A 27,729-nucleotide genomic window follows, 5' to 3' on the forward strand; every position below is an offset into this window, starting at 1 on the left:
AGACTTTCTCTCAAAATCACCAATCTCGTGACATAAGAGTGGCTTTCAAGTCTATTGTGATTATATGAGCTGTATTATGTTCACCTAAGGACAACAACCCTTTCAACAAACATCCTGCAGTTTACAATATTCCATGTTCTTGTGGCCTTGCTTACACAGTGCAGACATCTAGAAGTTTGGAAATTAGACAAAAAGAGCATATTGGAGACATTAATAACAACAGAGAAGACAGCTCAGGCCTAGCACTTTCAACTTCTCCCACACTCACCACAATATTGAATGAGACAAGAGATCCATGCCTTACATAGAAGACAGCTACAGTGGCCACAACACCAGAGTCTACAATGGTTATCAACTCCTGCTACATAAGACAAATAGGTCAACATTGTAATCTGGTTATATCACTGACATTTGGAAGAAAACTTATTTAAAAAGAAGTACTATCATAGGATTATAAATTAAAATGCCAAGAAATTATATTCTTGACTAATGACTTCACATCACTTGCCTTGGTATCCCATATTGCAACACACATATCTTTGCTTGTATAATGCTATGCATTATGGGAAACACCACTACCAGACTGGTTTCAATTTTTATTGAGATCTCATTAGTGGGAGATAGACTCAGAAGTGATACCAAGGTTGAAGTAATGCAGAAATCATATTTCCATATACAAGTAATCAAAAGATGTCACACCTTATTACTAAAATACTCTGGATTAGAGATAGTTTTCAAAAGTTTTTTCATTTGGTTATACTATAAATTAAAGATGCCAAGAAATTATAGTCTTGATTTAATCCTTTATCCAAGTGTAAGCAATCAAAGTTTGCATGTGAAGTCACTTCACAACTGGGTTACTTGAATATAGAGGCTAATGACTTCATGTCTGTAAAGATATGTGCATTGCATTTATGGGATACTAAGGCAATGATGTGAAGTCATTAGCCTTTATATTTAAGTAGTCCAGTCATGAAGTGACTTCATGTGAAACAAAGTGTAAGCAAACACTTTATTCAACTGTTTGCTTACACTTGGATAAAGGATTAAACCAATAATATAATTTCTTAGCATCTTAAATTTATAGTATAACCAAGTGAAAAAACTTTCAATATCATAGGATTATTATATCAGTGGCTTCTGTTCATGACCTAGGTAAAAGATTGACTCTCCCATAATCAACTGTAGGTAACATTATCAGCCATTGGAAATGTGAGTGACCTTAGCCATGAAATATACAGGATGACTCAGGAAGCTAACATCATTAGAGCAAAGGACGCTCAGAAGGGTCCTTTGCTCAAAATCTTAGTACTTTGGTCCTTTCCCAAAATCTTGGAAAACTGATCTGAAACAATCAGAGCAAGACTTTCATTAAGAGGAGCATAGTTTTGGTTTCTGCAGAGAGGAACTGCACATAACATCATGATTTATCTGTAAAGCATTGGAAGCCTGTGGTATAAAGTGACTGATTATGTTACATCAGATAGGTGAAGGTTAATATTGTGAATGCCTCATTCCTCAGCATTCACAATATTCCTCATTCCTTATACCTGAATGCATCATCTCAATTGTGAAGCTTGATGTAATGATGCAATAGTATGGAGCTGTTTCTCTTGGTGTGGACATTTTGGTTGTAATTCCTGGAAGAATGAATGCTGTTGGACCTACAGCACTTTTAGATAATTGCTTCTTGTATAGTACGCCCACAGATACGAGACCCTTCGACACTTCTGTGCATATCAAAAGAAGGAGAATCCATTCCGATAATAGGGTAATCAATCCGTATTGTGGATGAGCATTTATTATTATATGTCGGAAAATTAACTTCTCTTTTATGATCATTGTAATTTTTGAAGTGGTAACTATTTTCTGTATAAAGCACATGATTTCGTGTATTGGTGACCAATTCATACATCGCCTTATTTCTTTCTCCCCTTAAACATGAATTGAGTCTTCTTGGCAGTCTGCCAACGACAGCTCTCGCTTATGTGGCTATATTGTGGCAGTTTTATGGAAACCATGTCTCTTGCAATATAAAATCTGATAATATTGTAGTCTTGACAGCTAACAGAATAATTTCGAAGAAAATTGTTGATTGGAAGTTAGTAATGATATAATTAACATTTTAACATTGTACTATCCTATTCTACCTCCCCCCCCCCAAGGATACATGTCAGGAATTTAATGATGTTGATGACCTTTTGCAATGTAGCTGAAAGAATATTGTGTGAAAAAACTTGACTGGCCTACTCTAAGGCCTGATATCTACTCAGTAGAACACTTTTGTTATAAAATGGAACTTTCAGTGTAATCTAGACTAATGCATCAAACAGTGGTACATAGACCGATAAACATGGTGAAGGAAGAATGGTCCAAAATAATGGGCTTATTATCACAAACTGTTAGTGAATATACTGAGAAAAGTAGAAAATGTAATCATGACCCACAGGTTTCTCTAAAATAAAGTGCTGTCCCAATACTAAATGTAGTATAGTTATGTAGAATATTTTTTTTTTTCAGCTACGAAATGGATGGTGACATATTACTAGAAACAAATTTTTCATTGTTTTTTCAGATATAATCGTTTGATGCATATTAAAGATATGAGATGGGCATTTGGAAGTACACTGCCTAATGATATTAGGACATGTCTTTCAGAATCAGAGGTAATTGCAGATTTTTGTTAATAAATTGATTTGATATAAAGAAATCATAGTACATCATAAGGAAATCATAGTACATCAACCAAAATTGCTCTTTCAAAAACCCAATATTTTATTAAATTTTTAATTTCCTGATTATAAAATTATTTTTTATTCCCCTTATTGGATCTCAAATAGAATCTAAGCATATTACAAAACTAGACACTTTAGTCCTTTGATGCTAGCTTACCTCCATCCTCAACAGTCTAAAGTTGTCACTATACCTCCTTTAATATCACATTTCTAATCATTATTGTTCATGTTACTTGCCACCAAGTAAGAAATCCCTTGGATATTCTTTGATCTGACTGTCTATTCTTATTTTTGTTTTTTTTATAACCGTGCTTGTCACTTTTCTAACCTATATTTTATTCTCCTTATGCATTGCATCCAGTCATTGCTTGCTACCTTATATCTCTTCCATAACTTTTTTTTTTCTCACACTGCTTCCTTATGTTTACTATTCATTCGTTTTATGATGAAACATCTCTCTCTATATATATATACTCTATATCAGTGTAAATATACAGAACTAGAATAGCATATTATTATTTTTTTTAATGTCTCCCCACCCACGAAAGGCAATATGACTATAGTACCTCAGTATTATTGACACGCTAAGCATTTTTTTATCGTTTTATTAATTTTTTATTATTTTTGTTAGGCAACTCTATGGAGTCTATAAACTCATTGAGGGAGATCCTAAACAATATGCCAACACTATCCAATATTTGTGCAGCATCTATCATACTTTGCTTTGAACTCATTCACCACTCTCCAATACCCTTTTGATCAATTTCCAAGGATAGCCCCCTCGTTCTCCTACTGCCAGACCTGTTCTGAAAAATTTCTTCTGTATCAATCCTGTAAAATCTTTTCAGTAATTTGTATGTCTCAATTATATCACCCTTTTTCTGCCTATCAACCAATTGCTGTAATCCACAAATTTTTAACTGATTCTCATAATATTTTATTTATTTTTTGTAGTTTTTAATTTTAGTTTTAATTTTAATTTTCCTCATCTGGTCTCTAGACCAGACATGGAACTTTTTTCAAGCCACTTCAGGCCTCTAGTAAATAAAGTAGTGGTCCTACACTGGGCATGAAGTTCATCTCATTTGAGTCTGGAACCACTAACAGTTGCGAACTTTTCATTGTGTAACCAATTGGCAGAATTTTGCTGGTTTGTAGTGCAAACCAGCAGATTATGTGGTCAGATAATACACAAGTTAGTGTAGTATTACATACCATGTATTATTATTTTTACTTTTTTTTTTAAATTATGATTTCAAACATAATAAGTTGTTCAATCTATATTACAGTATAGTATAGTATATACATAGCACTGTTTAGATTAGAATATATTTTGAAGACTTGAGCAAGTTGGAAAGTGAGTGGTAGTTTTACAATTTAAATATATGGTAGGTACAATTGCAGTGAATATTGAATATCTTAGATATCCTTAAATTTATATCTTTCAGCATTGTATATGTCAGCGTTTCCCAAACTTTTCCTACGACGGAACACTTCATAAATCCTGAAATTTTGATGGAACACCTTGGTTAATTTGTAATGTATTAATTAATAATTAATTGTTAATTTTGCTGATTTTTATTAAATAGTAATTGGTCGTTAATTATTAATTAATTAAACATCAATTAAACATAAATATCGTTAAATTAATTTGTGCTGATTTTCATAGCATATCCCATTCTGATCACCAAAAATTTATAATATAAGTACTTACAAGTGAATGCAGTTTTCTCCTGTGTGCTGGTAGTTTTCCCCCTCCGTTTGTACATTCTGGAGATCACTTTGTAGGCTTTGGTGGATGACTCACTATCTGTTGCATCACAAACACCTTCAATAAGAGATTTCTTAATACCAAAATTAAACAAAGTCCCTTGTCTCTTATTCATATTAAAATTTAAATCTGCAGACCTATTACTTTTAAAAAATCATGGCACTATGGTTTCGTAACTTTCACCCCACAATATGAACTTGCGAAGAAAGTATTCAGTATTACTAGATTTGAGAACTGGATACAGACTACTTTGATCTTCAATTTTAGTGGAAAAATTTTCTTTATACTTCCTTGCTGATTGGTCACTAACATTTGCAACACAGATGTTATTTCTTTCAGTTTTGAGAACAGAGAATACGGCACCCATCGTTGTAATCAGCTTGCAGGCAATTTTTATGATTGGTCATAAACAGCAGTATTCTCTTTTCCGATTGTTGAAAGATTTCGATGTGTGAAAATTAGCGATAATTCATGAATATTTCCATGTTTAAAAATATGCTGCTTAGTCACTGCCATTTGCTACACAGATGTCATTTCTTTCAGTTTTGAGAACAGAGGATACGCCTCCCACCATTATAATATACTTGCAGGCAATTTTTATGACCGGTCATAAACAGCGGTATTCCCTTTCTCAAATGTTGAAAGGTTTCGATATGTGAAAATTAACGATAATTCATGAATACTTCCACGTTTAAAAATGCACAGCTTGGTCGCTAACATTTGCTACACAGATGTTATTAGGGGTTCTGGGTCTGAGCTTTTCGACATATTCACCAATATTATTCTCCTCAGAATATTTCCACTATAAAATATTTATTCATGAAAAATGCTTAGAAAACTATCATCATCATCAAATTCCTGCCATGTACCCTCAAGGGGTGTACAGGATATGATAGTACTACATGAAAAATTTACATCATTACTAACTTCCTATCTACAATTTTCCTCCAAATCAGTCTGTTACTTGTCAAGACTCCAACATTATCAGATCTTATATTTCTATCGTCTGAGGCACTTTGTACCATAGCAATCCACCTATATCTTCGTCTTCCTATGGGTCGTTTTCCTGCCAACCTGGCGGAGAACACTTATTTTGCTAATCTTTCCTCACCCATTCTGTTTAAGTGACCATACTACCTGAGATTAGCTCTGCTAACGCATTCCTGGATGCTGACAATATCAAGTTCTTTCCTAATATCCTCGTTTTCAATATGATATTGCCATTGATGCCATCTGTTCATGCCTCTAATCTTTCTCAGGACTCATATCTGCAGTCTCTAGTCTTTGGTCAAGTGTTTTGCTTCTGATCCAGCTCTCAGATCCATAAGTTAAAATTGGCTTGAATACTGTCTTGTATACAGCTAATTTAGTGTTCCGACTAATTTCTCTCTTATTCCATATGAATTTATTCAATTGACTTCCTATCATACCAGCTTTGTTGATCCTGTTGTCTATTTCCATATTTAATTTACCATCTTAACTAAAAATCGTGCCTATATAGCTGAAATGTTTTACTTGTTCCACAGGTTCTCCGTTCACAACAAAGTTGACATTTTCAACGATTCTGCCTATTTTCATTGTCTTTGTCTTTTTATTGCTGACCTTCATACCATATCTATTACAACAGTTATTCAATTTAGTCAGGGAATCTTGCAGACTTGTAGCAGATTTATTTAGAAGTATAACATCGTCTGCATAAAGCAAAGAGCTGACATTAACATCTCCAATTTTGATATCACTTAAAGTCTTAGAAAACTAAAATGACAAATTCGGAGAACTTCTTGCAGAACACTTATTCACCTTCCGCAGAACACTGGTGTTCCATGGAACACAGTATGGGAAATCCTGGTATATGTGATGGTTATTAATAATGCATAATTTAAAATTTTAGTATTAATACGTACAGATATATTTGCACATGCATACACCACTCTCAGATTGTTCTCAGATATGGTATGAAGGTCCAGAATGTATGAAGTATACATTCTGGACTAACAATAATAGCAGGCATGCACATGTGATTATAAAATATAAAGTTCATTCAAGTAGAGTGGCAATGTTATTAACAAAGGAATTTGGAATATAAAAATTAAAATGGTGACTCATAATTAATAGCTTATTTTATTTTTGTAATGTGTCCAATAATTCTGGGAGAAAAAGTCGTGGTATATCAGGAGATTATTTGTGGTTGTGGGCATCCTTAGATGCCGAGGGTACAATTGATGGAGATATCTTAGAGGGAGTGGAGGAGATGAGTTCTAGAGGTGATATTGAGTATAATATAAATGTCCACTAGTATTTATACAAGTTTCTCAAGCAATTAACAGTATCTGAAATCTGATCAGAATGAATATCTTCTTATTCCAGATGTGTCTGTCCTGAGCATACACTGCTGCTTCATGCCAGTTCTATTTAGGTCTTCTTTGATATTGTCAGTCCATCTCATTCAGGAGCCTATCTCTTTTCCTAACACCTTCTGAATCACTTAACATAATATTTTTTTGACCAACCAAATGTCTTGCATTCTAACAATGTGTCAAACTAGCATAGCATAGCTCCCTTACATAAGATAGTGCTGACTACTCCTCTGACGTATATCTGATCTGGATTATGTTGATGATTTGACCTTATTCAAATAATGTGGAAGAAATTAAATTCTTTTATTGCTGCAACTTATGATGCTGAGAGTCAGTTGTATTCTTATCCATATATTTTAATGACTTCATCTTTCCCCTTCCCACATATCTTATTAATAACTTCATATCGTCCCTTGTGATTATTTTCTTTAGCTGCATTCTCTGTTGTGTTATTAAACCAGGAGTTTTTATCTATTTTCAACTGTGCTTTTACTTTTCTATTTTTATTATTTGAATGCTATTCTGGCCTCTTCCTACATTTTCAAATATTAACTGCATGCCTCACTGCTCAAATAATTCTGCTATTGCTTCTCTCTCTAACCCCAAAAATAGATTTACCACTTTAATGCACAACCTTCTTAAAGTCATCCCAAACACTTTCTGCTTCACACTTTTGTAGGCTAGCTGTTTCATAACACCTGAGCAATTCATCCTGGTAAATTCTAGCAATATTGGCACTGTTCAAACTTCTTCAGTGCAAAAGAGACAATGATAAATCTTGGTGTTTTGAAGCTTCAATTGCAATGTACTGTTATAGTTCACCCACCGATTAGAGATCCTTCGACACTTCTGCGCATCTCAGAAAAAGGAGAATCCATTCCGATAATAGGGTAATCAGTCCGTATTGTGGGATGAGTTGTTTATTATTACCGGTCATAAAATTAACTTCTCTTTTATGATTATTGTAGTTAACTATGTTGCTTGTATAACAGTTGGAAAATTTTACCTATAAAGCACATGATTTCACGTGTTAGCGACCAATTCAGACATCCTTCATTTCTTTCTCCTCTTCAGCATGAATCGACTATTCTTGGAAAGACGTGAAGCAGGGACCTACAAACGGTGGGCAAACTATAACAAGGTAGTGGTCCAATCAGATCCTATCACCTCTATATCCTAGTGTTCTGCACAGAACTTGCCCGTTTACCATAAATTAGAACATAATCTTATGGATAGCATCAAGTGAGACCTAAGTGTACTTGTAAATATCCATAATTGTGCTTGAAATAGTTATTGGTTATTCTCAGTTCATTTGGCTTACTTAACTTTAGAAATCTCACTACTGTCACTGCATTTACCAATTTCAAATGGTGCCTTGCAACTGGAATCATTGCCTACCCTGGCATTCAAATCTCCTAAAATAACTGTTATATCATTACCTTTCTTACAAAATATACTAATCTACAGAAATTTTTAATTTCTCTACAAAATATACTAATTTTAAGAACATACAGTTTTAAAATTAATATATTTTGTAGAGAAAGAGTGCTTTAACTGCATCTTGTGAATCCTCAGGGAGCATAGCAACTGTGTTCAGAGCTTTAATCCCAGTTTTAAATTTAGCTGTGAGGAGCCTCGTATTAATATAGTTATATCCAAGAAAAGTATTACTTGCATAAACAGCAATCCCTCGATTAGTGCATCATTTTTTTCCTATACCCATATTCGATTAGTGCACTATATACATCTTAAAAATAAATGTTACAGATTTTAAAAATTTTCTATCTATACATTTTTTATGGCTAACTATTTTAAAAAATCACTCACCAGGATGAAATAATTTAGTTATCAATTTAAAACATTTTACAGTTATTTTTTAATGGCATACTACACTATTTCCATGTACACCATGTTCCAAAATTTATGTCGTCTGCTAATTACATAACATTTTGATGATCATTCTCGTGCCTCCTTTGCAATTGTTTTCCTTACTTTTTTTATTTTAAAGTATTTTCCCTACCTTTCATCATGAGTAAAAAAATTAGTGAGCAAAGAAAGTGGAAATGTTTCAATGATTCTAAAAATAATCTCATTTGAAGAAAAACTTGAAATAATAAAAAAAAATGAACAAGGCAAGTCCAGAGCAAAGATAAGACAAGAACACAAAAATGGGTGAATCAACTATACGAGCGATTTTGAACAAAGCTGCTGAATACAAAGAGAAAGGTAAGGCTGCTTCAAGTTCATCATGCATGCACTTGAAATCAAAGTATTATAATGATTGAATTAGAGAGACTTCTTTCTACCTGGATCGAAGATTGTAACCCAAAATGGATCCTACTAAGCACTGATCTTATTAAATCCAAAGCATTAAGTCTCTTTGCAACCTTGAAAGAAAGGATTATTAATGATGGAAAAGAAGAAGAATTCCACGCTAGTGCTGGGTGGCATTAACGTTTCAAAAAGAGAAATAGCTTACATAATGTTCTAATCACAGGCGAAGCTGCAAGTGCAGATAAGGAGGTGACCGCTAATTATCCAGAGATTTTGAAGAAAATTGTGGAAAGGGGGGGGGGGGGGTTATTGACCAACAAATATTTAATTTCGATGAAATCGGACTTTTTTTGGAAGCAAATGACTTCTAAGACTTTTCTGGCCAAATCAGAGAAATCTCAGCCTAGTTATAAAGTCGCAAAGTCGAATGAAATTGCTGCTAGCAATATGCAAGCCGTTTGGAAGCACATTCTTCAACATTATGCAAATGATTTCAGGGGCTTTTCAAATGAATCTAAGTTAATTAAATCTCTTTCTGAGAAATTGAGTGATTCCAACCTGCTAAATTTAGATGTATAGTGGAAAGATCCTGAAGAATATGAAGAAAATTTAATCACTGACAAGCCCAAAGAGATTTCACAGAAACAATTTGAAAATATTTTTCATACAGTTGAAGTTTTTAAGCAGCAATGCTTAGAGGCTGATCCTGATAAAGAGAGAAGCAGTCAAATTTGCAGAAGTAGTAAAATAGGCAATAGGGCCATACCGTCAGCTGTATGAAAAAAAGAAACAGAATGCCAACCAAACTATGTTAGCTCAATTCTTTATTAAAAAGTAGAATAATAAATTTATATTCTGAATATGTTTTATTGTCTTCAAGCTTCATGGTTTTCCTTTAACTAGGCCCTGATATATATACCCTAATTCTTTTTTTAAAATAAATTAAGGGTCAAAAAAAGAAATTCAAGGAACGAATTATACTTTTTCCCATAGGTTATTATATTCGATTAATGCACCTGTTTTAAAGAACACATTAGGTGCATTAATCAAGGGATTGCTGTATATTAAATAACAGTCCTAACCTTGCAGATGTTTACCATCCTAGCCTCCTGAGTCATCGTCATCATCATCATCAAATTCCTGCCATGTACCCTCAAGGGGTGTACAGGATATGATAGTACTACATGAAAAAATTACATCATTATTAACTTCCTATCTACAATTTTCCTCCAAATCAGTCTGTTACTTGTCAAGACTCCAACATTATCAGATCTTATATTTCTATCGTCTGAGGCACTTTGTACCATATCAATCCACCTATATCTTGGTCTTCCTCTGGGTTGTTTTGCTGCCAACCTGGCAGAGAACACTTGTTTTGCTAATCTTTCCTTGCCCATTCTATTTAAGTGACCATACTACCTGAGATTAGCTCTGCTAATGCATTCCTGGATGCTGACAATGTCAAGTTCTTTCCTAATATCCTCATTTTTAATATGATATTGCCATTGATGCCATCTGTTCACACCTGTAATCTTTCTCAGAACTCTCATATCTGTGGTCTCTAGTCTTTGGTCAAGTGTTTTACTTCTGACCCAGCTCTCAGATCCATAAGTTAAAACTGGTTTGAACACTGTCTTGTATACAGCTAATTTAGTGTTCCAACTAATTTCTCTCTTATTCCATGAATTTATTCAATTGACTTCCCACCATACCAGCTTTGCTGATTCTGATGTCTATATTTAATTTACCATCTCCAGTAAAAATCGTGCCTAAATAGCTGAAATGTTTTATTGTTCCACAGGTTCCCCATTCACAACACAGTTGACATTTTCAATGATTCTGCCTATTTTCATTGTCTTTGTCTTTTTATTGCTGACCTTCATACTGTGTCTATTACAACAGCTATTCAATTTAGTCAGAGAATCTTGCAGGCTTGTAGTGGATTTATTTAGAAGTATAACATCATCTGCATAAAGCAAAGAGCTGACATTAACATCTCCAATTTTGATATCATGTTTAATACCACATTCCTTCATAATGTGATCCATATAGATAATGAATAACAGAGGGGATAATGTACATCCTTGTCTCACACCAGATTTAACATTAAACCATCTTCCTGTACTTCCTTCGATTCTAACTGCTGACTTACAACTCAAATAAAGACTAAGTATTGCTTGATATAATGCCCCATTGACACCATATAACTGCAGCGTATTGAATAGATTCTCTCTTGGCACCTTGTCATATGCCTTTTCCAAATCGACAAAATTTAAATACAGATCTTTGTTATATTCCCATGCTTTCTCGACTATTTGTCGCAAAGTGAAGATCTGATTCTGACAGCCTCTATTTGGCCTGAATCCAGCTTGTTCTTCACCAAGCTTTTCTACAATTCTTCTCAACTATTTTTCAAGTATACTTGCACAGATTTAGCCAGGAACACTCAGTAGGGAAATACCTCTGTAATTCTCACATTCAGTTTTATTTCCCTTTTTATATATGGGATACTATGAGAGCTCTACTCCAAACATCGGGAATTCGTCCCTCTGTCCAGGCTTTCTGAACTATGCAGTGCAGCCACTGTAAGACTTTTATACCACCATACTTCAGCATTTCTGGTCGAATATCATCTACTCCTGCTGCCTTTCCACATTTCAAGCCTTTGATGGCTTTTTCTACTTCAAGTATGGATATGTATTCCTGACTGCATGCCTGGTCAGTGTTTTTTACCACTGTGCTGTCATCACTGCTTGTTTCATTTAGCAGTTTTTCAAAGTAATTACTCCATACTTCAAGGATATCTTTTTCTCCTGTTTTCATGTCACCTTTATCATCTCTAACTCCTTTTACAGCAATCTTTCCTCCATTCCTAAGCTTCTTCAACAACCTCCAGAATATTTTGCCACCTTCTTGATATTTATTTTCTATATTCTTACCAAAGTCCTCCCATGACTTTTGTTTAGCTAGTTTTACACAGTGTTTAGCATTCTTGCATTTGTCTCTATATTCTCTAAGAGCACAAGCTGACTTATTTGACAGGAACTTTTGATATGCTTTCTTCTTTTCCTTCACTGCCTCTTTAACTTCCTGTGTCCACCAGGGAGTTCTGATTTTTTTATCCATACAGACAACTTCACCACATGCCTCTTTGGCAGAATCAATCAATGTTTTCTTCAGAGTTTGCCACTGAATCTCCAAGGTTTGATTCCTGTTCTCAAACTCTTTCATTTTTTCTTCAATAATCTTTCTGTATTTTAGTCTACAGTTCACATCTGAGAGCTGCTCAACTTTTATTCGCTTTAAAACTTTCTTACATGTTATTCTTTTCAATATGAAATTCAATTTTATCCTGTTCAAGACTAAGTAGTGATCGCTTCCAGTTTCAAATCCTCTGTACACTCTGGTGTCTTGCACCAGGTAGAAAATATCACTATCAACAATAACATAGTCAATGAGACTTTTCTTATTCCTTGCCTCTTCTCTCCATGTGAATTTGTGAACATTGTTATGTTGGAACATGGTGTTAGTAATAACCAGTCCATGTCCTGAGCAGAAATCCAACAGGTATTTGCCATTATTATTAGCTTTGCTCTTTTCTACAATATTTTCCCAAAATATTTTTGTATGTCTGACAGTCATTTCCTACTCTGCTATTTAGATCCCCAAAAAGGACCAATTTTTCATTGTGTCAGTTGCTTTCTCTAAAGCCTCAAAAAATTCCTCCACTTCTACCTTAGTAGAACCTTCTGTGGGACCATAGGCACAAATAAGTCTCATTGTCCAGTTCCCCATTCTCATATTTGTCAAGATTACTCTACTTGAGACTGCCTGCCATTCAAGAAGATTAGCCTCGTATTTTGTGTTGAATATTATTGCCTGAATATAACATTTTGTATTTATTGCTCAGAAATATCTCACCAGTTGTGGTCTTTTTTGTTTCAGTCACCCCTATTATGTCGATCTGGTACTTATCTAATTCCTTAGCTAGCTCCATTCTTTGCCATTCAGGCTTCTTATGTTGATATTACCAATCTTTAACTCTGGTGATGTTGAGTTGGGGTTTGTTTTCAGATTTGGTCCAGTAGCTGACTTTTCGCTGTTTGCCCTGGTTCCTTGGTGAAAACAACGGGGGCCTTGTTTAACCGGGCAACGCCCCAGCCGGCATGAAATTTTGTGATGTTGTACCATCATTTTTTATTTTGGTTTAACCAATAAGAATACAATTTGGTCGGGTAAATCCCAAATTGCCAGGCCATCCTTGTTCGTTCAGTATCCAATTAGATACCCAACAGGGTGCACCACGAGAAGGTGAGGATTGGACATTAGGTGTCAGAAGCCCTGGTCGGTTCTCCGCATTACTTTAAAGGCTATGTGGAGGTCTCCTCTCAGTTATATAGCTTTGACCCTTAAGTACCCCTGCCTCCTGAGTATGTAAACAAATGCTACTCTTCCAAATGTCACATTTTTTCTATCCTTCTTGTAGTTCAAGAATTTCCAATATATACCTATGAAATTCTTCAGGGAGGACATCAAGCATAAAAAATTCTTGGTTCCCTGTCCTTATATTTTAGGTTCCTATGGAAAGAAAAGTTTTACAAGGTCTATGGAAGAATAATTTGTTGTTTATTTCAGGGCCCAGCAACCCTCCCCCCCCTCCAAATTGTAGGAAGTTAGCCACTCCTTAGCAGGGTGTACTAATAATACAGTGGTAGTTAGCATTTCTTCCTACTATGAATGTTATGCTTATACTGGCCATAGCCCCTTTTGTGAAAATAGGTCATACCACTAGAAAGCAGAGTTAGCATTTGGCTGAAAAAGGCTATATCTCATGCTTCATTGACCCTTATGAACCTGATAATGAATCAGGACCTGAAATTTGGGGGTCCATATTAAAATTGTGAGATAGCACAACAGGTTATGGTAGTGATGCAGAGGACACTGACATTAGAAGTAAGGAGAGTATGGTTCCATTATGTAAGGCCTTGATCGGGTTGTTCATTTGGTTGGTTAGTTACTTGGTTTTCAGAAGAATGAAGAGATAGTGAAAATGATTCATTGATTGAGTCATCAATGAATCAAAAGGTGGTCTCTGGAATGTTGAGTAAGAAGAAAGTTTGAGGATATGCAGTTTATAGAGTAGTGAATAATAGAAAAAGGGCAGGAGGGAATTGAGACATATAAGTTGGTAAGGCATTATTAGCAGATTAATGTGAAAAAGTTTTTCATAGAATGGAGAAGACAATGATGGGGGGTGGGGGACAAGAGCCATCTCTGAAAGCTGAATAAGGAGGGTGTGAGCTGGAAAGGGAAGTGGGGGGGGTAGGTATTTTGTATGGCAAGTATTTTATGAGTTGTATGTGTAACATTGGGACTTGACCTCCCATGTTGTCTTTTGGTCAATGGAGTTTGATGATTATAACAATTTCAAAATATTTAATGAATACTTTATCATATCATATTTTTATACTAGATTTGTTATTTTCAGATGCAGTGGTTTAATAATTATAATACAATCCTTGCTGCATATATGTCATCTATTGCTGGGTTTGGAGTCGATCTTTTCCAGCACATGCAGCCTCCTAAATCTTTATACATACAGGTATGGTTTGTAAAATGAAGTTTGAACAGAATTTCCCCTACTATTGCTTAAACATGAAAGAATTTCCGATTTTTCCTTCCATTCTGTTTACAGTTGACAATTGCTATAACACATATTGCCATAGCAAACTCATTCACAACATACTACAGTCTACTCTCACTATAGCAAAAACCATTATAACAAGCTCACTCACTATAACTTGAGAAATCCTAAACACAGTGCCCTAAGTCCAAAAACATTGCTATGCAAAAAGTTATTCACTATAGCAAACCATTTCTGTGGTCTCTTCGAGTTTTTATAATGATAGTTAGCTATACAAGGCATCCATTTATAAGTTCACCATCATATCATAAAACCAGTAAGAAAATTGAAAATCCTGCTAGTGATAAAATTAGTAGTATGTCTGTTACTTGCATGTTTTCTTCAGACAGCTTGAATCTGTGTGAGGAAATCACCACTCAATTAATCCTATCCACAACTTTAGAGATGATGGTTCTCTCCATTCTTCCCACACATTTGACAAACCACGCAGTATTTTAACATCCCAGACTTCAAGATTATCTACAACCAATGCTTTAAACACTGATCTACATACCATCCTTCAATAGAGTGAAGACAATCTGGCCATATACAATGCCACCAAAACATAGTCTTGCTTTTTTTTTTCCTCTCTTACAAAAGAGATCCCAGCTTGCCATGAAGATCAAATCTCTCTTCATGCACTAATGTTTATCTTGAGTCTCTCCTGGCATAAACACACATCTATAGCCTCCTCAGCATTTTAAAAAAAAAGAAAAAAAGGCATTCTCATTTGTTCAAGAGGCTATTTTACACCCATCCAACTCAACTATATACAAATCCTAAATTCACACATGCTTAGAATATTGCTCTCATGTTTGGAGTGTGCACCTCAAACTTTCCTAAAATTTCTTGACACTGTTCAGACAAGGGCAGTTTGGCTCATAGATGATCCCTCTCTTACTGATTCACTTTAACCACTATTTCACAGATGCAGTGTTTTAGCACTATGTGTATTCTACAGGTGCATCAATAAACTAGCAACTCTACTGAACTGGCAACCATCATTCCTTTACTTACTTTCTATTGCACTTGTTAATACAAGTGCAGCAGCTGTCTAGCACTCCTTTACTGTGCAGCTGCAAACACACAAACCTGCTTCTCCTTTTCCTCTTTTATTCCAACTCAATCCTCTGAAACAGCCTTCCTTATGAAGTATTCCCAGCAACTACAACCTGCAACTTTTCAAAAAAACATCAATAAACTTTTATTTCACTTCTCACCAGCACCCTGCATAATCGCATTAATGTGCTTATAGGGCCTTCAACCTCTCATATATGGGATCAATATAAACATAAAAGAAAGAACAAATATCCTTGGACACCTAGGGTTTTCAAGTCGGTACAGTGATATTAACAAAAACATTACTGAGAGAGAAAAAAAAAAGACAGAAATAGGTGATATATTAAGGATGTTATATTCAGACAATAATGATCAAGGAAAGCAATAGCATTCAATACCAAAAAGGAAGATAAACTTCTTGATTGGAAGGCAATTTCAGTCAGGCAAACTTCAAAATGGAGAAATGGACAGTTAAACTTATTTGTTCCTGTGGTCCCACAGGTTCTCCTAAGGAAGAAGTGGAGGAATTTTTCCAGTCATTAGAGCAGGCAGCTGACAAAAAGAAAATGTTCCTTGTTGGACATCTAAACAGCAGAGTAGGAAATGAATCCCACCAGGCATATAGGAACATTTTGGAAAAATTTGGAGAAAAGGGAAAGGTAATAATAATGGTATCTGCTGAATTTTTTCCTCAGGATATGAACTAGTCATTACTAACACTAATATATACATTCTAATTTATTTATAATACATTCTAATATAAATAGGTGTGTACAGATTCACATAGAGAGCAGACACAAGAACTAAGAAAAACCTCATTAACTACATCATTGTTGATAGTGATATCATAACACTGGTTCAGGATACAAGTGGACAAAGGATTTGAAATTGGAACTGACATTTACTTAGCGTTAAGTAGGATAAAAATGGATATCACTTTGAAAAGAACAGTATTTAAGAAATTTTTAAAAAGAATTAAAGTTGAATAGCTTTTATACATAAAGTAACGGTTCAACTATACAAACGTCATTGAAGAAAACATTGAATGATTCAGCTAGGGAGGTATGTGGAGAAGCTGTCTGCAAGGATAGAAAAATAAGAATCCCATAGTGGATGCAAGATGTTAAAGAAACAGTCCTGGATGAGAAGAAAGTATACCAAAAGTTCCTAGCAAAAAGCTCGGCAGATGCCCTAGAAGAATACAAAGAAAAATAGCTCTTCTATGGCATCAGTCTTATGCCTGGTAGCTCAGCAGCATTTCCTTCCATTCTCCTCTTCTGTTTACTTTTCTTTTTATTTAGTAGTATGTTTTTAGTCCAGTGCTTTGTTTTATTTGATCAAAGTATCTTACCTTTTTCCTTTGATTTTGCTTTCTATTATTCTTCTCGTCAGACTTTCATGTTGTAAGAGATGTCCACTCCATCTGTCTCTTCTTGTTATTAATGTCTTTATCAGTGTTCTGGGTTCATTTACTTCCTTAAGTACTTCTTCATTAGATTTTTTGTCTGTCCATTTTATCTTTTGCATTCATCTCCAACACCACATTTCAAATGCCTCCAGTCTTCTAATATCTCGTGTTCCCATTGTCCATGTTTCACTGCCATAAAGTGCTATACTCCATATATAAGTTTTTTCCTGAATTCTAGACTTACGTTTCCTTTTAATGCGTTTTCCATTTTATTGAATTAGTTTTTTGCTATGCCTATTCTTATCTTTTTGTCTTTTTTTTATCTTCCTTCCTTCCTCGTTTATTATACTACCTAGGTATTTGTAATTCTTTACTTGTTTTATAGAAAAATATTTTTTAGAGAAAAATATAAGCGGAGCTATATATGTAAAAGTAGCTAAACAAAAGTCATGGGAAGACTTTGATAAGAATATGGAAAATAAATATCAGAAAGGTGGCAAAATCTTCTGGAGGCTAATGAAGCTTAGAAATTGAGGAAAGAGTACTGTAAAAGGAATCAATGGATATCTAGGATAAGGATATCCTAGATTTCTAGAGTAATTACTTTGAAATACTCTTAAATGAAACAAGCAATGACAGAAGTAGAAAATTTGCAAGAGGAATGCAAACAGTATTACAAAAACTCAAAATGTAGAAAGCCAGCTGGAATAGATATTTGACCAGAAATGCTTAAATACGGAGGTATAAAAGTTTTGCAGTGGATACACTGCATAATTCAGAAGACATAGTCAGAAGGTAAAATTCCAAATCATTGGAGTAGAGTTCTCATAATTCCCATCTATAAAAAAGAGAATAAAGCCGAAAGTAGAGAAATTATTCTGTAATTCTGACAAAGTGTTCCTGGTAAGATTTATGCAAACATACTCGAAGAGGTTGAGAAAATTTGTGGAAAAGAAACTTAGAGAAGAACAAGCTGGAGGTGAAGTAGAGGTTGTCAAGATCAGATTTTTGCTTTACAACAAATAGTTGAGGAAATCTTGTGAATATGACAAGGATCTGTACTTAAGTTTTGTAGATCTGGAAAAGGCATATGACAAAGGTACCCAGAGAAAAGCTTTTCAGATCTCTACAATCATCTCATCTCATCTTCTCTATACCCTCTTTTACCTTGCGGTGTTGAGGGTTTATTAATCGTTGGACCTCAAACCGTTCACAGGATAAGGTCAGCCCTATGCCCTGGTGTACCCCTATGTTCTGTAGTGTTAAGTTCTCAAGGCTGGTTTGCCTGCTTTGCAGGATGAAAACCGAAAACCCCAGGATAAACCCTACTGTCCATGCCCAAGACCGGCTAACTTGGCTATGGCTGAGGAAGATTCTTCAGCTCCTCACGTCACCAATGGGAATCGAACAGAGCAATACATAGTCTATATTTAAGTTGTAAGTCAGCAGTTAGAATTAAAGGAAATACAGAAAGATGGTTTCATGTAAAATCAAGTGTAAGACAAGGATGCACCTTATTCATCATCAATGTGGATCTCACTGTGAAAGAAATTGGCATTAAACCTGATATTAGAGTTGGAGATATCAAACTTAGTTCTTTGCTTTGCAGATGATGTTGTACTCCTATACACATCCACTGCAAGTCTCCCAGGTTCTGTAACTAAATTGCATAGCAGCTGTAACAAATATGGCATGAAATCAGCAAAAAATAGAATAAATAAAAATAAAAAGACCAACTATAAAAATGGGCAGAAACAGAAACTGCATCTGCATTTCTCATTGGAGAACTCATAGAACAAGTAAAATATTTCAATTTTAGGTACAATAAATTTAGTTTAATCCTTTATCCAAATGTGAGCAAACAAAGTTTGCGCCTGAAAGTATCTTCAGGACTGGGGTAAGGTGGTACAACACCAGGGCACTCCTTACAAAGGTGGAGCAAGCTACCAACACTCCTATCTCAGTATCTCCCATAATGCAAAACACATTTCCTTGCGGATATGTCTAATGTTATGCATTAAGGGAAGGGCCACAACCCAGGCTAGTTTCGACCTTTATTGAGGTCTCTTCAGTAGGAGCCAGGCCCAAGTGGAGATACCATGCAGAAGCATTAGCAGGTCATCTCTACCTATAGGAGTTGCCAAATGGTGTGCCACCCTTTTTTTTAATAAATTACTCTGGATTTAGAGAAAGATGTTGAAAGTTTATTTTTCACTTGGTTAGAGTATAATAAATTTAGTTTAATCCTTTATCCAAGTGTGAGCAAACAAAGTTTGCGCCTGAAAGTATCTTCAGGACTAGGGTAAGGTGGTACAACACCAGGGCACTCCTTGCAAAGGTAGAGCAAGCTACCAACACTCCTATCTCAGTATCTCCCATAATGCAAAACACATCTCCTTGCGGATATGTCTAATGTTATGCATTAAGGGAAGGGCCACAACCCAGGCTAGTTTCGACCTTTATTGAGGTCTCTTCAGTAGGAGCCAGGCCCAAGTGGAGATACCTGGCAGAAGCATTAGCAGGTTATCTCTACCTATAGGAGTTGCCAAATGGTGTGCCACCCTTTTTTTAATAAATTACTCTGGATTTAGAGAAAGATGTTGAAAGTTTATTTTACTGAGATAGGAGTGTTGGTAGCTTGCTCCACCTTTGCTAGGAGTGCCCTGGTGTTGTACCACCTTACCCCAGTCCTGAAGATACTTTCAGGCACAAACTTTGTTTGCTCACACTTGGATAAAGGATTAAACTAAATTTATTATACTCTAACCAAGTGAAAAATAAATTTTCAACATCTTTCTCTAAATCCAGAGTAATTTATTAAAAAAAAGGGTGGCACACCATTTGGCACCTCCTATAGGTAGAGATGACCTGCTAATGCTTCTGCCTGGTATCTCCACTTGGGCCTGGCTCCCACTGAAGAGAGACCTCAATAATGGTCGAAACTAGTCTGGGTTGTGGCCCTTCCCGTAATGCATAACATTAGACATATCCGCAAGGAGATGTGTTTTGCATTATGGGAGATACTGAGATAGGAGTGTTGGTAGCTTGCTCCACCTTTGCAAGCAGTGCCCTGGTGTTGTACCACCTTACCCCAGTCCTGAAGATACTTTCAGGTGCAAACTTTGTTTGCTCACACTTAGATAAAGGATTAAACTAAATTTATTATACTCTAACCAAGTCAAAAATAAACTTTCAACAGTTTTAGGTACAGTTTTTAGTGAAGAAAGCAAATTAAATCTGGAAATAGACAACATAATAAGCAAAGTTGTGTGGAGCCATTTGAATAAATTTGTATGGAATAAGAAAGAAATTAACCACAACACCAATACATGTCCAAAAGGATATGTGTTTTGCTTTGTGGGATACAGGCAAATGATGTGAAGTCATTAGCTTCTATATACAAGTAGCCCAGTCGTGAAGTTACTTCACACGCGAACTTTGTTTGCTTACACTTGGATAAAGGATTAAACCAAAAATATAATTTCTTGGCACCTTTAATTTACACCAAACTAGCAGTATACAAGATGCTGTTCAAACCAATTTTAAGTTATGGATTTGAGAACTGGGTTAGAAATAAAGAAGTTGAACAGAGACTACAGATATGAGAGTTCTGAGAAAGGGAGTGAACAGATGGCTTCCCTGGCAGAGTCATATTAGAAACACAGATCTAGTGGTAAGGCTTTATAAGTTAGTTATTCATAACTATTTTTTAAGAAAATTGCAATGTAGACTAATATTAATTAAAATAAATTGATTTAATACTTCCAATTAATAGCTTAATACTTAATTTATTAATGCTTTGGAAGTATTCATTAAATTTATTTGAGTTAATATTAGTCTACATTGCAATTTTCTTAATAAATAGTTATGAATAATAAGTATTATTAGTCTGCATCTATTAGTATAGACTAATATTAACTATAGTAATCTACATTGTAATTTCCTTATAAAAAATAGTTAAAAAATTAGAAAGATGGTATGACCACTTGAATAGAATGAGAAAAGGTTAGTAAAAGAGGTGTTTAATGCCAACATGGCAGGAAAAACATCCAAAGGAAGACCAAGGTTTAGGTGGATTGATTCAGTTAAAATTATGAAATTATTAAAATTATGAAATGTTAGATATGACAGTATTGAAGTGCTGACAAGTAATAGACCAGTTTGGAGGAAAATTGGTTATAGGAGGTTTATAATAATGTAAAGTTAATCATGTAGGGCTGCCATAGTAGCCTGAACATCCCTTGATGGTTCATATCAGGAATTGATAATGACGATAAAGTTTCTTGAGCCAATGCTCAGTTTGGCTTGGCCATAACTTGTTTGTTTTATAATGTCAGATTGTTACCCTAAGTATCAATGACACATATGAACAGAGTGAGTTGGAATATATTTGTAGGTACTCTGATCAATACAAGATGTCAATATTAGTATTCTATGTTGCTTCGTATTATGTTTGCATGATGCAGTGCTTTGTGTACAACCTGAGGTTGTCAATGGAATATTGGATAAAGGATTTATATGTTTTTCTAATGAAATATAAATTAATGAGTGATGTGATGTTTTAATGAATATAGAAAGTTTGGAATAGTAACAATGAATTACTGCAAATTTTTGATATTATTCCTGATGAAAGAACCATTTGTTAATATGTTATGGATGAGTTTTGAGTTATTAAATTTATCTTCTGATTTTCAGGTGAGATGTCTATGTGATTATGGTGAATTTGAGACAGAAGATGGAACAGTTATTGTTTTAACAAAAAATAGCACAGTATGTATTAAATTCATACATTTTATTGAATTTATTATAATAAAGAAAATCATAAAATTGCAAATGGCTGTTATATCAGTCATCATATGTATTAAACTCATTATAATAAAGAAAATCATAAAATTGCGAATGGCTGTTATATCAGTCATCACAACATATTCTAGGATTACAGGTTCCTAAGAATATCCCTTTCTTAAAGAAACAACATTGTTTTATAATCACTGGATAAAGTAATCAACATTAAGAGACCACTGCAGCAGATAACTAAGTTACATTTAGAGCATTCTTTAATAAAATTGCAGTATTCTATCTGCAGAATGCCAGAGATCGCAAGAAATTATGCATTTTTCTAATTCTTCCCAAATATGAAAGAATTATAAAATGCATAGTTTTTTTTTTTTATCCAATACACAATAGGTCAAGAGACCTTACATCATTGCCATGGATGACAGAAACTTCTATCTCAGATGATGACTGAGATAGAAGTTTATCAATTTTTTTGTTTTTGTTTTTAACTGCTGCAGGTTATAGTTATTTGGGAATACTGCATAAGGAAGGCTGTTTTAGAGGACAGAGGTGGATGGAATAAAAAATGAAGAGGAGAAGCAAGTTCCATGTGTTTGCATTTGCACAGTAAAGAGATGCTGGGCACTGCTGATCTTGTTAACAGATGCAACAGAAATGGAGGGATGATGGTTGCCGGTTCACTGGAGCTGTGACCATAGAAGTATCCGTAAAATAGACACAGTACAGAAACACTGCATCTGTGAGATAGAGGTTGAAGTGAATCTGTAAGAGAAGGATCATCTATGAGTTATTTGCTTACTCTTGAACAGCATCAGGGATTTTAAGGAAAGTTTTAGGTATACACCACCCCAAACATCTGAGCAGTATATAGTTAAGAGTTAGTTGGGTGTAAAATAGCCTCTTGTACAAAAGAGAATTACTAGTTTTTATGTGGTGTGTTTATGCCAGGAGAGACTAGAGATAAACATTCGTCCAGGCAGAGAGATCTGATCTTGTCTGGCGATCTGTGTATTACTGAGGGTTAGGGTAGGTGAGCTGAGCTGAGAACTCTTTTGTAAGAGAAAAGGCAAGATGTGTTTTGGTGGTATTGAACATGACCAAATTGTCTTTGCCCCAATAGCAAGATCAATGCTTAAAGCACTAGTTGTAGATGATCTTGTAGCCTGGAATGTCAAATTAGTAGAATGAGTTGAGAGTACTATTGTCTGCAAAGCTGAATAGGAATAGTGGTGATTGTGAGTAGGTCATTTTTGTACAGGAGAAAGAGAGCAGGTAACAGCACAGAGCCCTGAGGCACTTCAGCATTTGTGGTAAAGCTCAAAGAGTGGGAGCCATCTACCATGACACTCAGAGAAAGCTGGTCCCCAATTACAGAGGGTGGCAATCTGCTTAATAGGCCTCAATATCACACATGGCCAAAAGCTTTGGAAATGTCAAGGGTAACAGCACAAGTTTCTTTAAACATGTTCTACCACATTTATACTATGGAGTTTTCTGTAAGGAGATAAATATTGAAACTCATGGGCAATCAGCATCATAAAAATGCTTAACTTTCTCCATATCAAAGGATAGTTTGATATGGGGAAGAAAGAAAAAAAGGCATTACATTAAGGATTGAGAACTATGAAAATGAATGTTTTTAATTAGCTGCATGGCTAGCCTAATGGCTGTGCACTTCTCAACCATGTGCCTGGAGAAGGAGTGTCCTAGGTTAGATTCCCGTCGGTGACGTGAGGAGCTGAAAAATCTTCATTAGCCATAGCCAAGTTAGCTATTCTTGGGCATGGACAGTAGGGTTTCCCCCCAGTATATCCTGAGGTTTTTCATCCTGCAAAGCAGTCAAACTGGCCTTGAGAACTCAACACTACAAGACATAGGATACACCAGGGAGTGGGGCTGACCACCTTATCCTGTGAATGGTTTGGGGTTCGATTATTAATAAACCCTCGACAGCGCAAAGTAAAAAGAAAACGAGATATTTTTAATTATGCCAAATATAGCAAAGGAGTATTAATGACTTATGGCAGTGGTTCCCAAAGTGTGCGGCGCAATTACAAAATTTTATTTCCATTTTCATTTCAATGTGATAGGAAGTAACCTCTAGCAGACCTGGTGCAAACCAGTGACTAACTTAGTAATAACTGTTTGCAGAAGTCTCTACAGATGGTTACTAGATGGCACTCTACAATAATCAAGTTTCTCGAACTTTCTCGGTACTTTGTGTTCGTATATAAATAGCTGTTGGTTTCGTGTGGTCTTAGTGTTGAATTAGTTTTTCATAGATTGCATCAACTGAATATTGTTGTGATTTAGTCAAGTGAAGTTTTTGAAGTATTTCTTCTCGTATGTATTTTTAAAAATGGATCGGTTTGTACTAAACAGTAATAACCATTGTGAGAGAGAGAAAAAATGAAGAGGGCATACCGTCAAATAGTGGCAAGACTGTGAGGAAACGTAAATATCGAAATTATGATGACAGTAAGTTGGACTTTGGTTTTACGTTGACAGAAGTCAATGGTGAAGGGAGGCCACAGTGTGTACTGTATATGACAGTTTTGGCACCAGAGTGCATGCTACCAAGTAAGTTGAAATGCCATTTAGAAACCAATCATCCCAGCATGGCTAGTATACATCTCGTGACTACTTTACCAGAAAGTTAAAAGAGTTAAATCAACAAAAACGGAAGTTTTTATAAGCAGGCGTCAATACTAAGCAATGCTTTGCTAGCATCTTACAAGGTGACACACCATCATCATCATCATCAAATTCCTGCCATGTACCCTCAAGGGGTGTACAGGATATGACAGTACTACATGAAAAAATTACATCATTACTAACTTCCTATCTACAATTTTCCTCCAAATCACTCTGTTACTTGTCAAGACTCCAACATTATCAGATCTTATATTTCTATCATCTAAGGCACTTTGTACCGTATCAATCCACCTATATCTTGGTCTTCCTCTGGGTCGTTTACCTGCCAACCTGGCAGAGAACACTTGTTTCGCTAATCTTTCCTCTCCCATTCTATTTAAGTGACCATACCACCTGAGATTAGCTCTGCTAACACATTCCTGGATGCTGACAATGTCAAGTTCTTTCCTAATATCCTCATTTTTAATATGATATTGCCATTGATGCCTTCTGTTCACGCCTCTAATCTTTCTCAGGACTCTCATGTCTCTAGTCTTTGGTCAAGTGTTTTACTTCTGACCCAGCTCTCAGATCCATAAGTTAAAACTGGTTTGAACACTGTCTTGTATACAGCTAATTTAGTGTTCCAACTAATTTCTTTCTTATTCCATATGAATTTATTCAATTGACTTCCCACCATACCAGCTTTGCAGATTCTGTTGTCCATTTCTATATTTAATTTACCATCTTCAGTAAAAATCGTGCCTAAGTAGCTGAAATGTTTTACTTGTTCCACAGGTTCTCCATTCACAACACAGTTGACATTTTCAATGATTCTGCCTATTTTCATTGTCTTGCTGACCTTCATATCATATCTATTACAACAGCTATTCAATTTAGTCAGAGAATCTTGCAAACTTGTAGCGGATTTATTTAGAAGTATAACATCATCCGCATAAAGCAAAGAGCTGACATTAACATTTCCAATTTTGATATCTGGTTTAATACCACATTCCTTCATAATGTGATCCATATAGATAATGAATAACAGAGGGGATAATATACATCCTTGTCTCACACCAGATTTAAAATTAAACCATCTTCCTGTATTTCCTTCAATTCTAACTGCTGACTTACAACTCAAATAAAGACTAAGTATTGCTTGATATAATGCCCCATTGACACCATATAACTGCAGCGTATTGAATAGCTTCTCTCTTGGCACCTTGTCATATGCCTTTTCCAAATCGACAAAACTTAAATACAGATCTTTGTTATATTCCCATGCTTTCTCGACTATTTGTCGTAAAGTGAAAATCTGATCCTGACAGCCTCTATTTGGCCTGAATCCAGCTTGTTCTTCCACAATTCTTCTCAATCGTTTCTCAAGTATACTTGCATAGATCTTGCCAGGAACACCCAGTAGGGAAATACCTCTGTAATTCTCACATTCAGTTTTATTTCCCTTTTTATATATGGGTACTATGAGAGCTCTACTCCAATCATCGGGAATTCGTCCCTCTGTCCAGGCTTTCTGAACTATGAAGTGCAGCCATGTATGACTCTTATATCACCATACTTCAGCATTTCTGGTCGAATATCATCTACTCCTGCTGCCTTTCCACATTTCAAGCCTTTGATGGCTTTTTCTACTTCAAGTATGGATATGTATTCCTGACTGCATGCCTGGTCAGTGTTTTTTATCACTGTGCTGTCATCACTGTTTGTTTCATTTAGCAGTTTTTCAAAGTAATTACTCCATACTTCAAGGATATCTTTTTCTCCTGTTTTCATGTCACTTTTATCATCTCTAATTCCTTTTACAGCACTCTTTCCTCCATTCCTAAGCTTCTTCAACAACCTCCAGAATATTTTGCCACCTTCTTGATATTTATTTTCTATATTCTTGCCAAAGTCCTCTCATGACTTTTGTTTAGCTAGTTTTACACACTGTTTAGCTTTCTTACATTTGTTTCTGTAATCTGTAAGAGTAAAAGCTGACTTATTTGCCAGGAACTTTTGATATGCTTTCTTCTTTTCCTTCACTGCCTCTTTAACTTCCTGTGTCCACCAGGGAGTTCTGATTTTTTTATCCTTGCACACAACCTCACCACATGCCTCTCTTGCAGAATCAATCAATGTTTTTTTCAGAGTTTGCCACTGAATCTCCAAGGTTTGATTCCTGTTCTCAAACTCTTTCATTTTCTTTTCAATAATCTTTCTGTATTTTAGTCTACATTTCACATCTGAGAGCTGCTCAACTTTTATTCGCTTTAAAACTTTCTTACATGTTATTCTTTTCAATATGAAATTCAATTTTATCCTGCTCAAGACTAAATAGTGATCACTTCTAATTTCAAATCCTCTGTACACTCTGGTGTCCTGCACCAGGGAGAAAACATCACAGTGTGTACGACAGTTTTGGCACCAGAGTGCATGCTACCAAGTAAGTTGAAATGCCATTTAGAAACCAATCATCCCAGCATGGCTAGTATACATCTCGTGACTACTTTACCAGAAAGTTAAAAGAGTTAAATCAACAAAAACGGAAGTTTTTATAAGCAGGCGTCAATACTAAGCAATGCTTTGCTAGCATCTTACAAGGTGACACACAGAATCGCAAAATATAAGAAGCCTCATACCATCGCAGAAGAAGAACTCATTCTTCCGGCTACTGTAGATATGGCGAACATTATGATCGGTGAGTCTGCTGGAAAGCTGCTTTCAAAAGTGCCTTTGTCCAATAACACCATCAGTCGTAGAATACAGCACATAGCGGAGGATCTCAATGATTAATTAATTGAAAAAATAAAAGGGAAAGAATTTGGGTTTGCTGCTGGATGAGGCCACAGATAATAATGATGCTCACTTGATTTGCTATGTATGGTTTATAGATGGTAATAACATTGTAGACCTTCTCTTTTTTAAAAGTATTACTGCTGGTGCTAAGGCTCAAGACTTGTTCGAGATCCTTGATACTTTATATCCACATATAATTTGAAGTGGACTAA

At 35.3% G+C, this 27,729-nt stretch overlaps 1 protein-coding gene across 2 annotated transcripts in view; it reads left to right on the top strand.

Moving 5' to 3' along the window:
- Positions 1-27,729, top strand: part of LOC150104626 (DNA replication complex GINS protein PSF1-like) — an 85,281-nt gene that overhangs the window by 45,819 nt on the left and 11,733 nt on the right. The window contains exons 4-6 of one of the 2 annotated variants that reach the window (XM_090395822.1): positions 2,576-2,666; positions 14,626-14,739; positions 21,983-22,057. In XM_090395822.1, coding sequence (XP_090251948.1) covers positions 2,576-2,666; positions 14,626-14,739; positions 21,983-22,057 — 280 coding nt within the window. The remainder of the gene's footprint in view (positions 1-2,575; positions 2,667-14,625; positions 14,740-21,982; positions 22,058-27,729) is intronic. The other variant, XM_090395823.1, reaches the window with a different exon arrangement.

This window comes from Typopeltis vanoorti, chromosome 7 (genome assembly GCF_054136105.1).
Source record: "Typopeltis vanoorti isolate ZY-2024b chromosome 7, IOZ_Tvanoo_1.0, whole genome shotgun sequence".
NCBI lineage: Eukaryota > Metazoa > Arthropoda > Arachnida > Uropygi > Thelyphonidae > Typopeltis > Typopeltis vanoorti.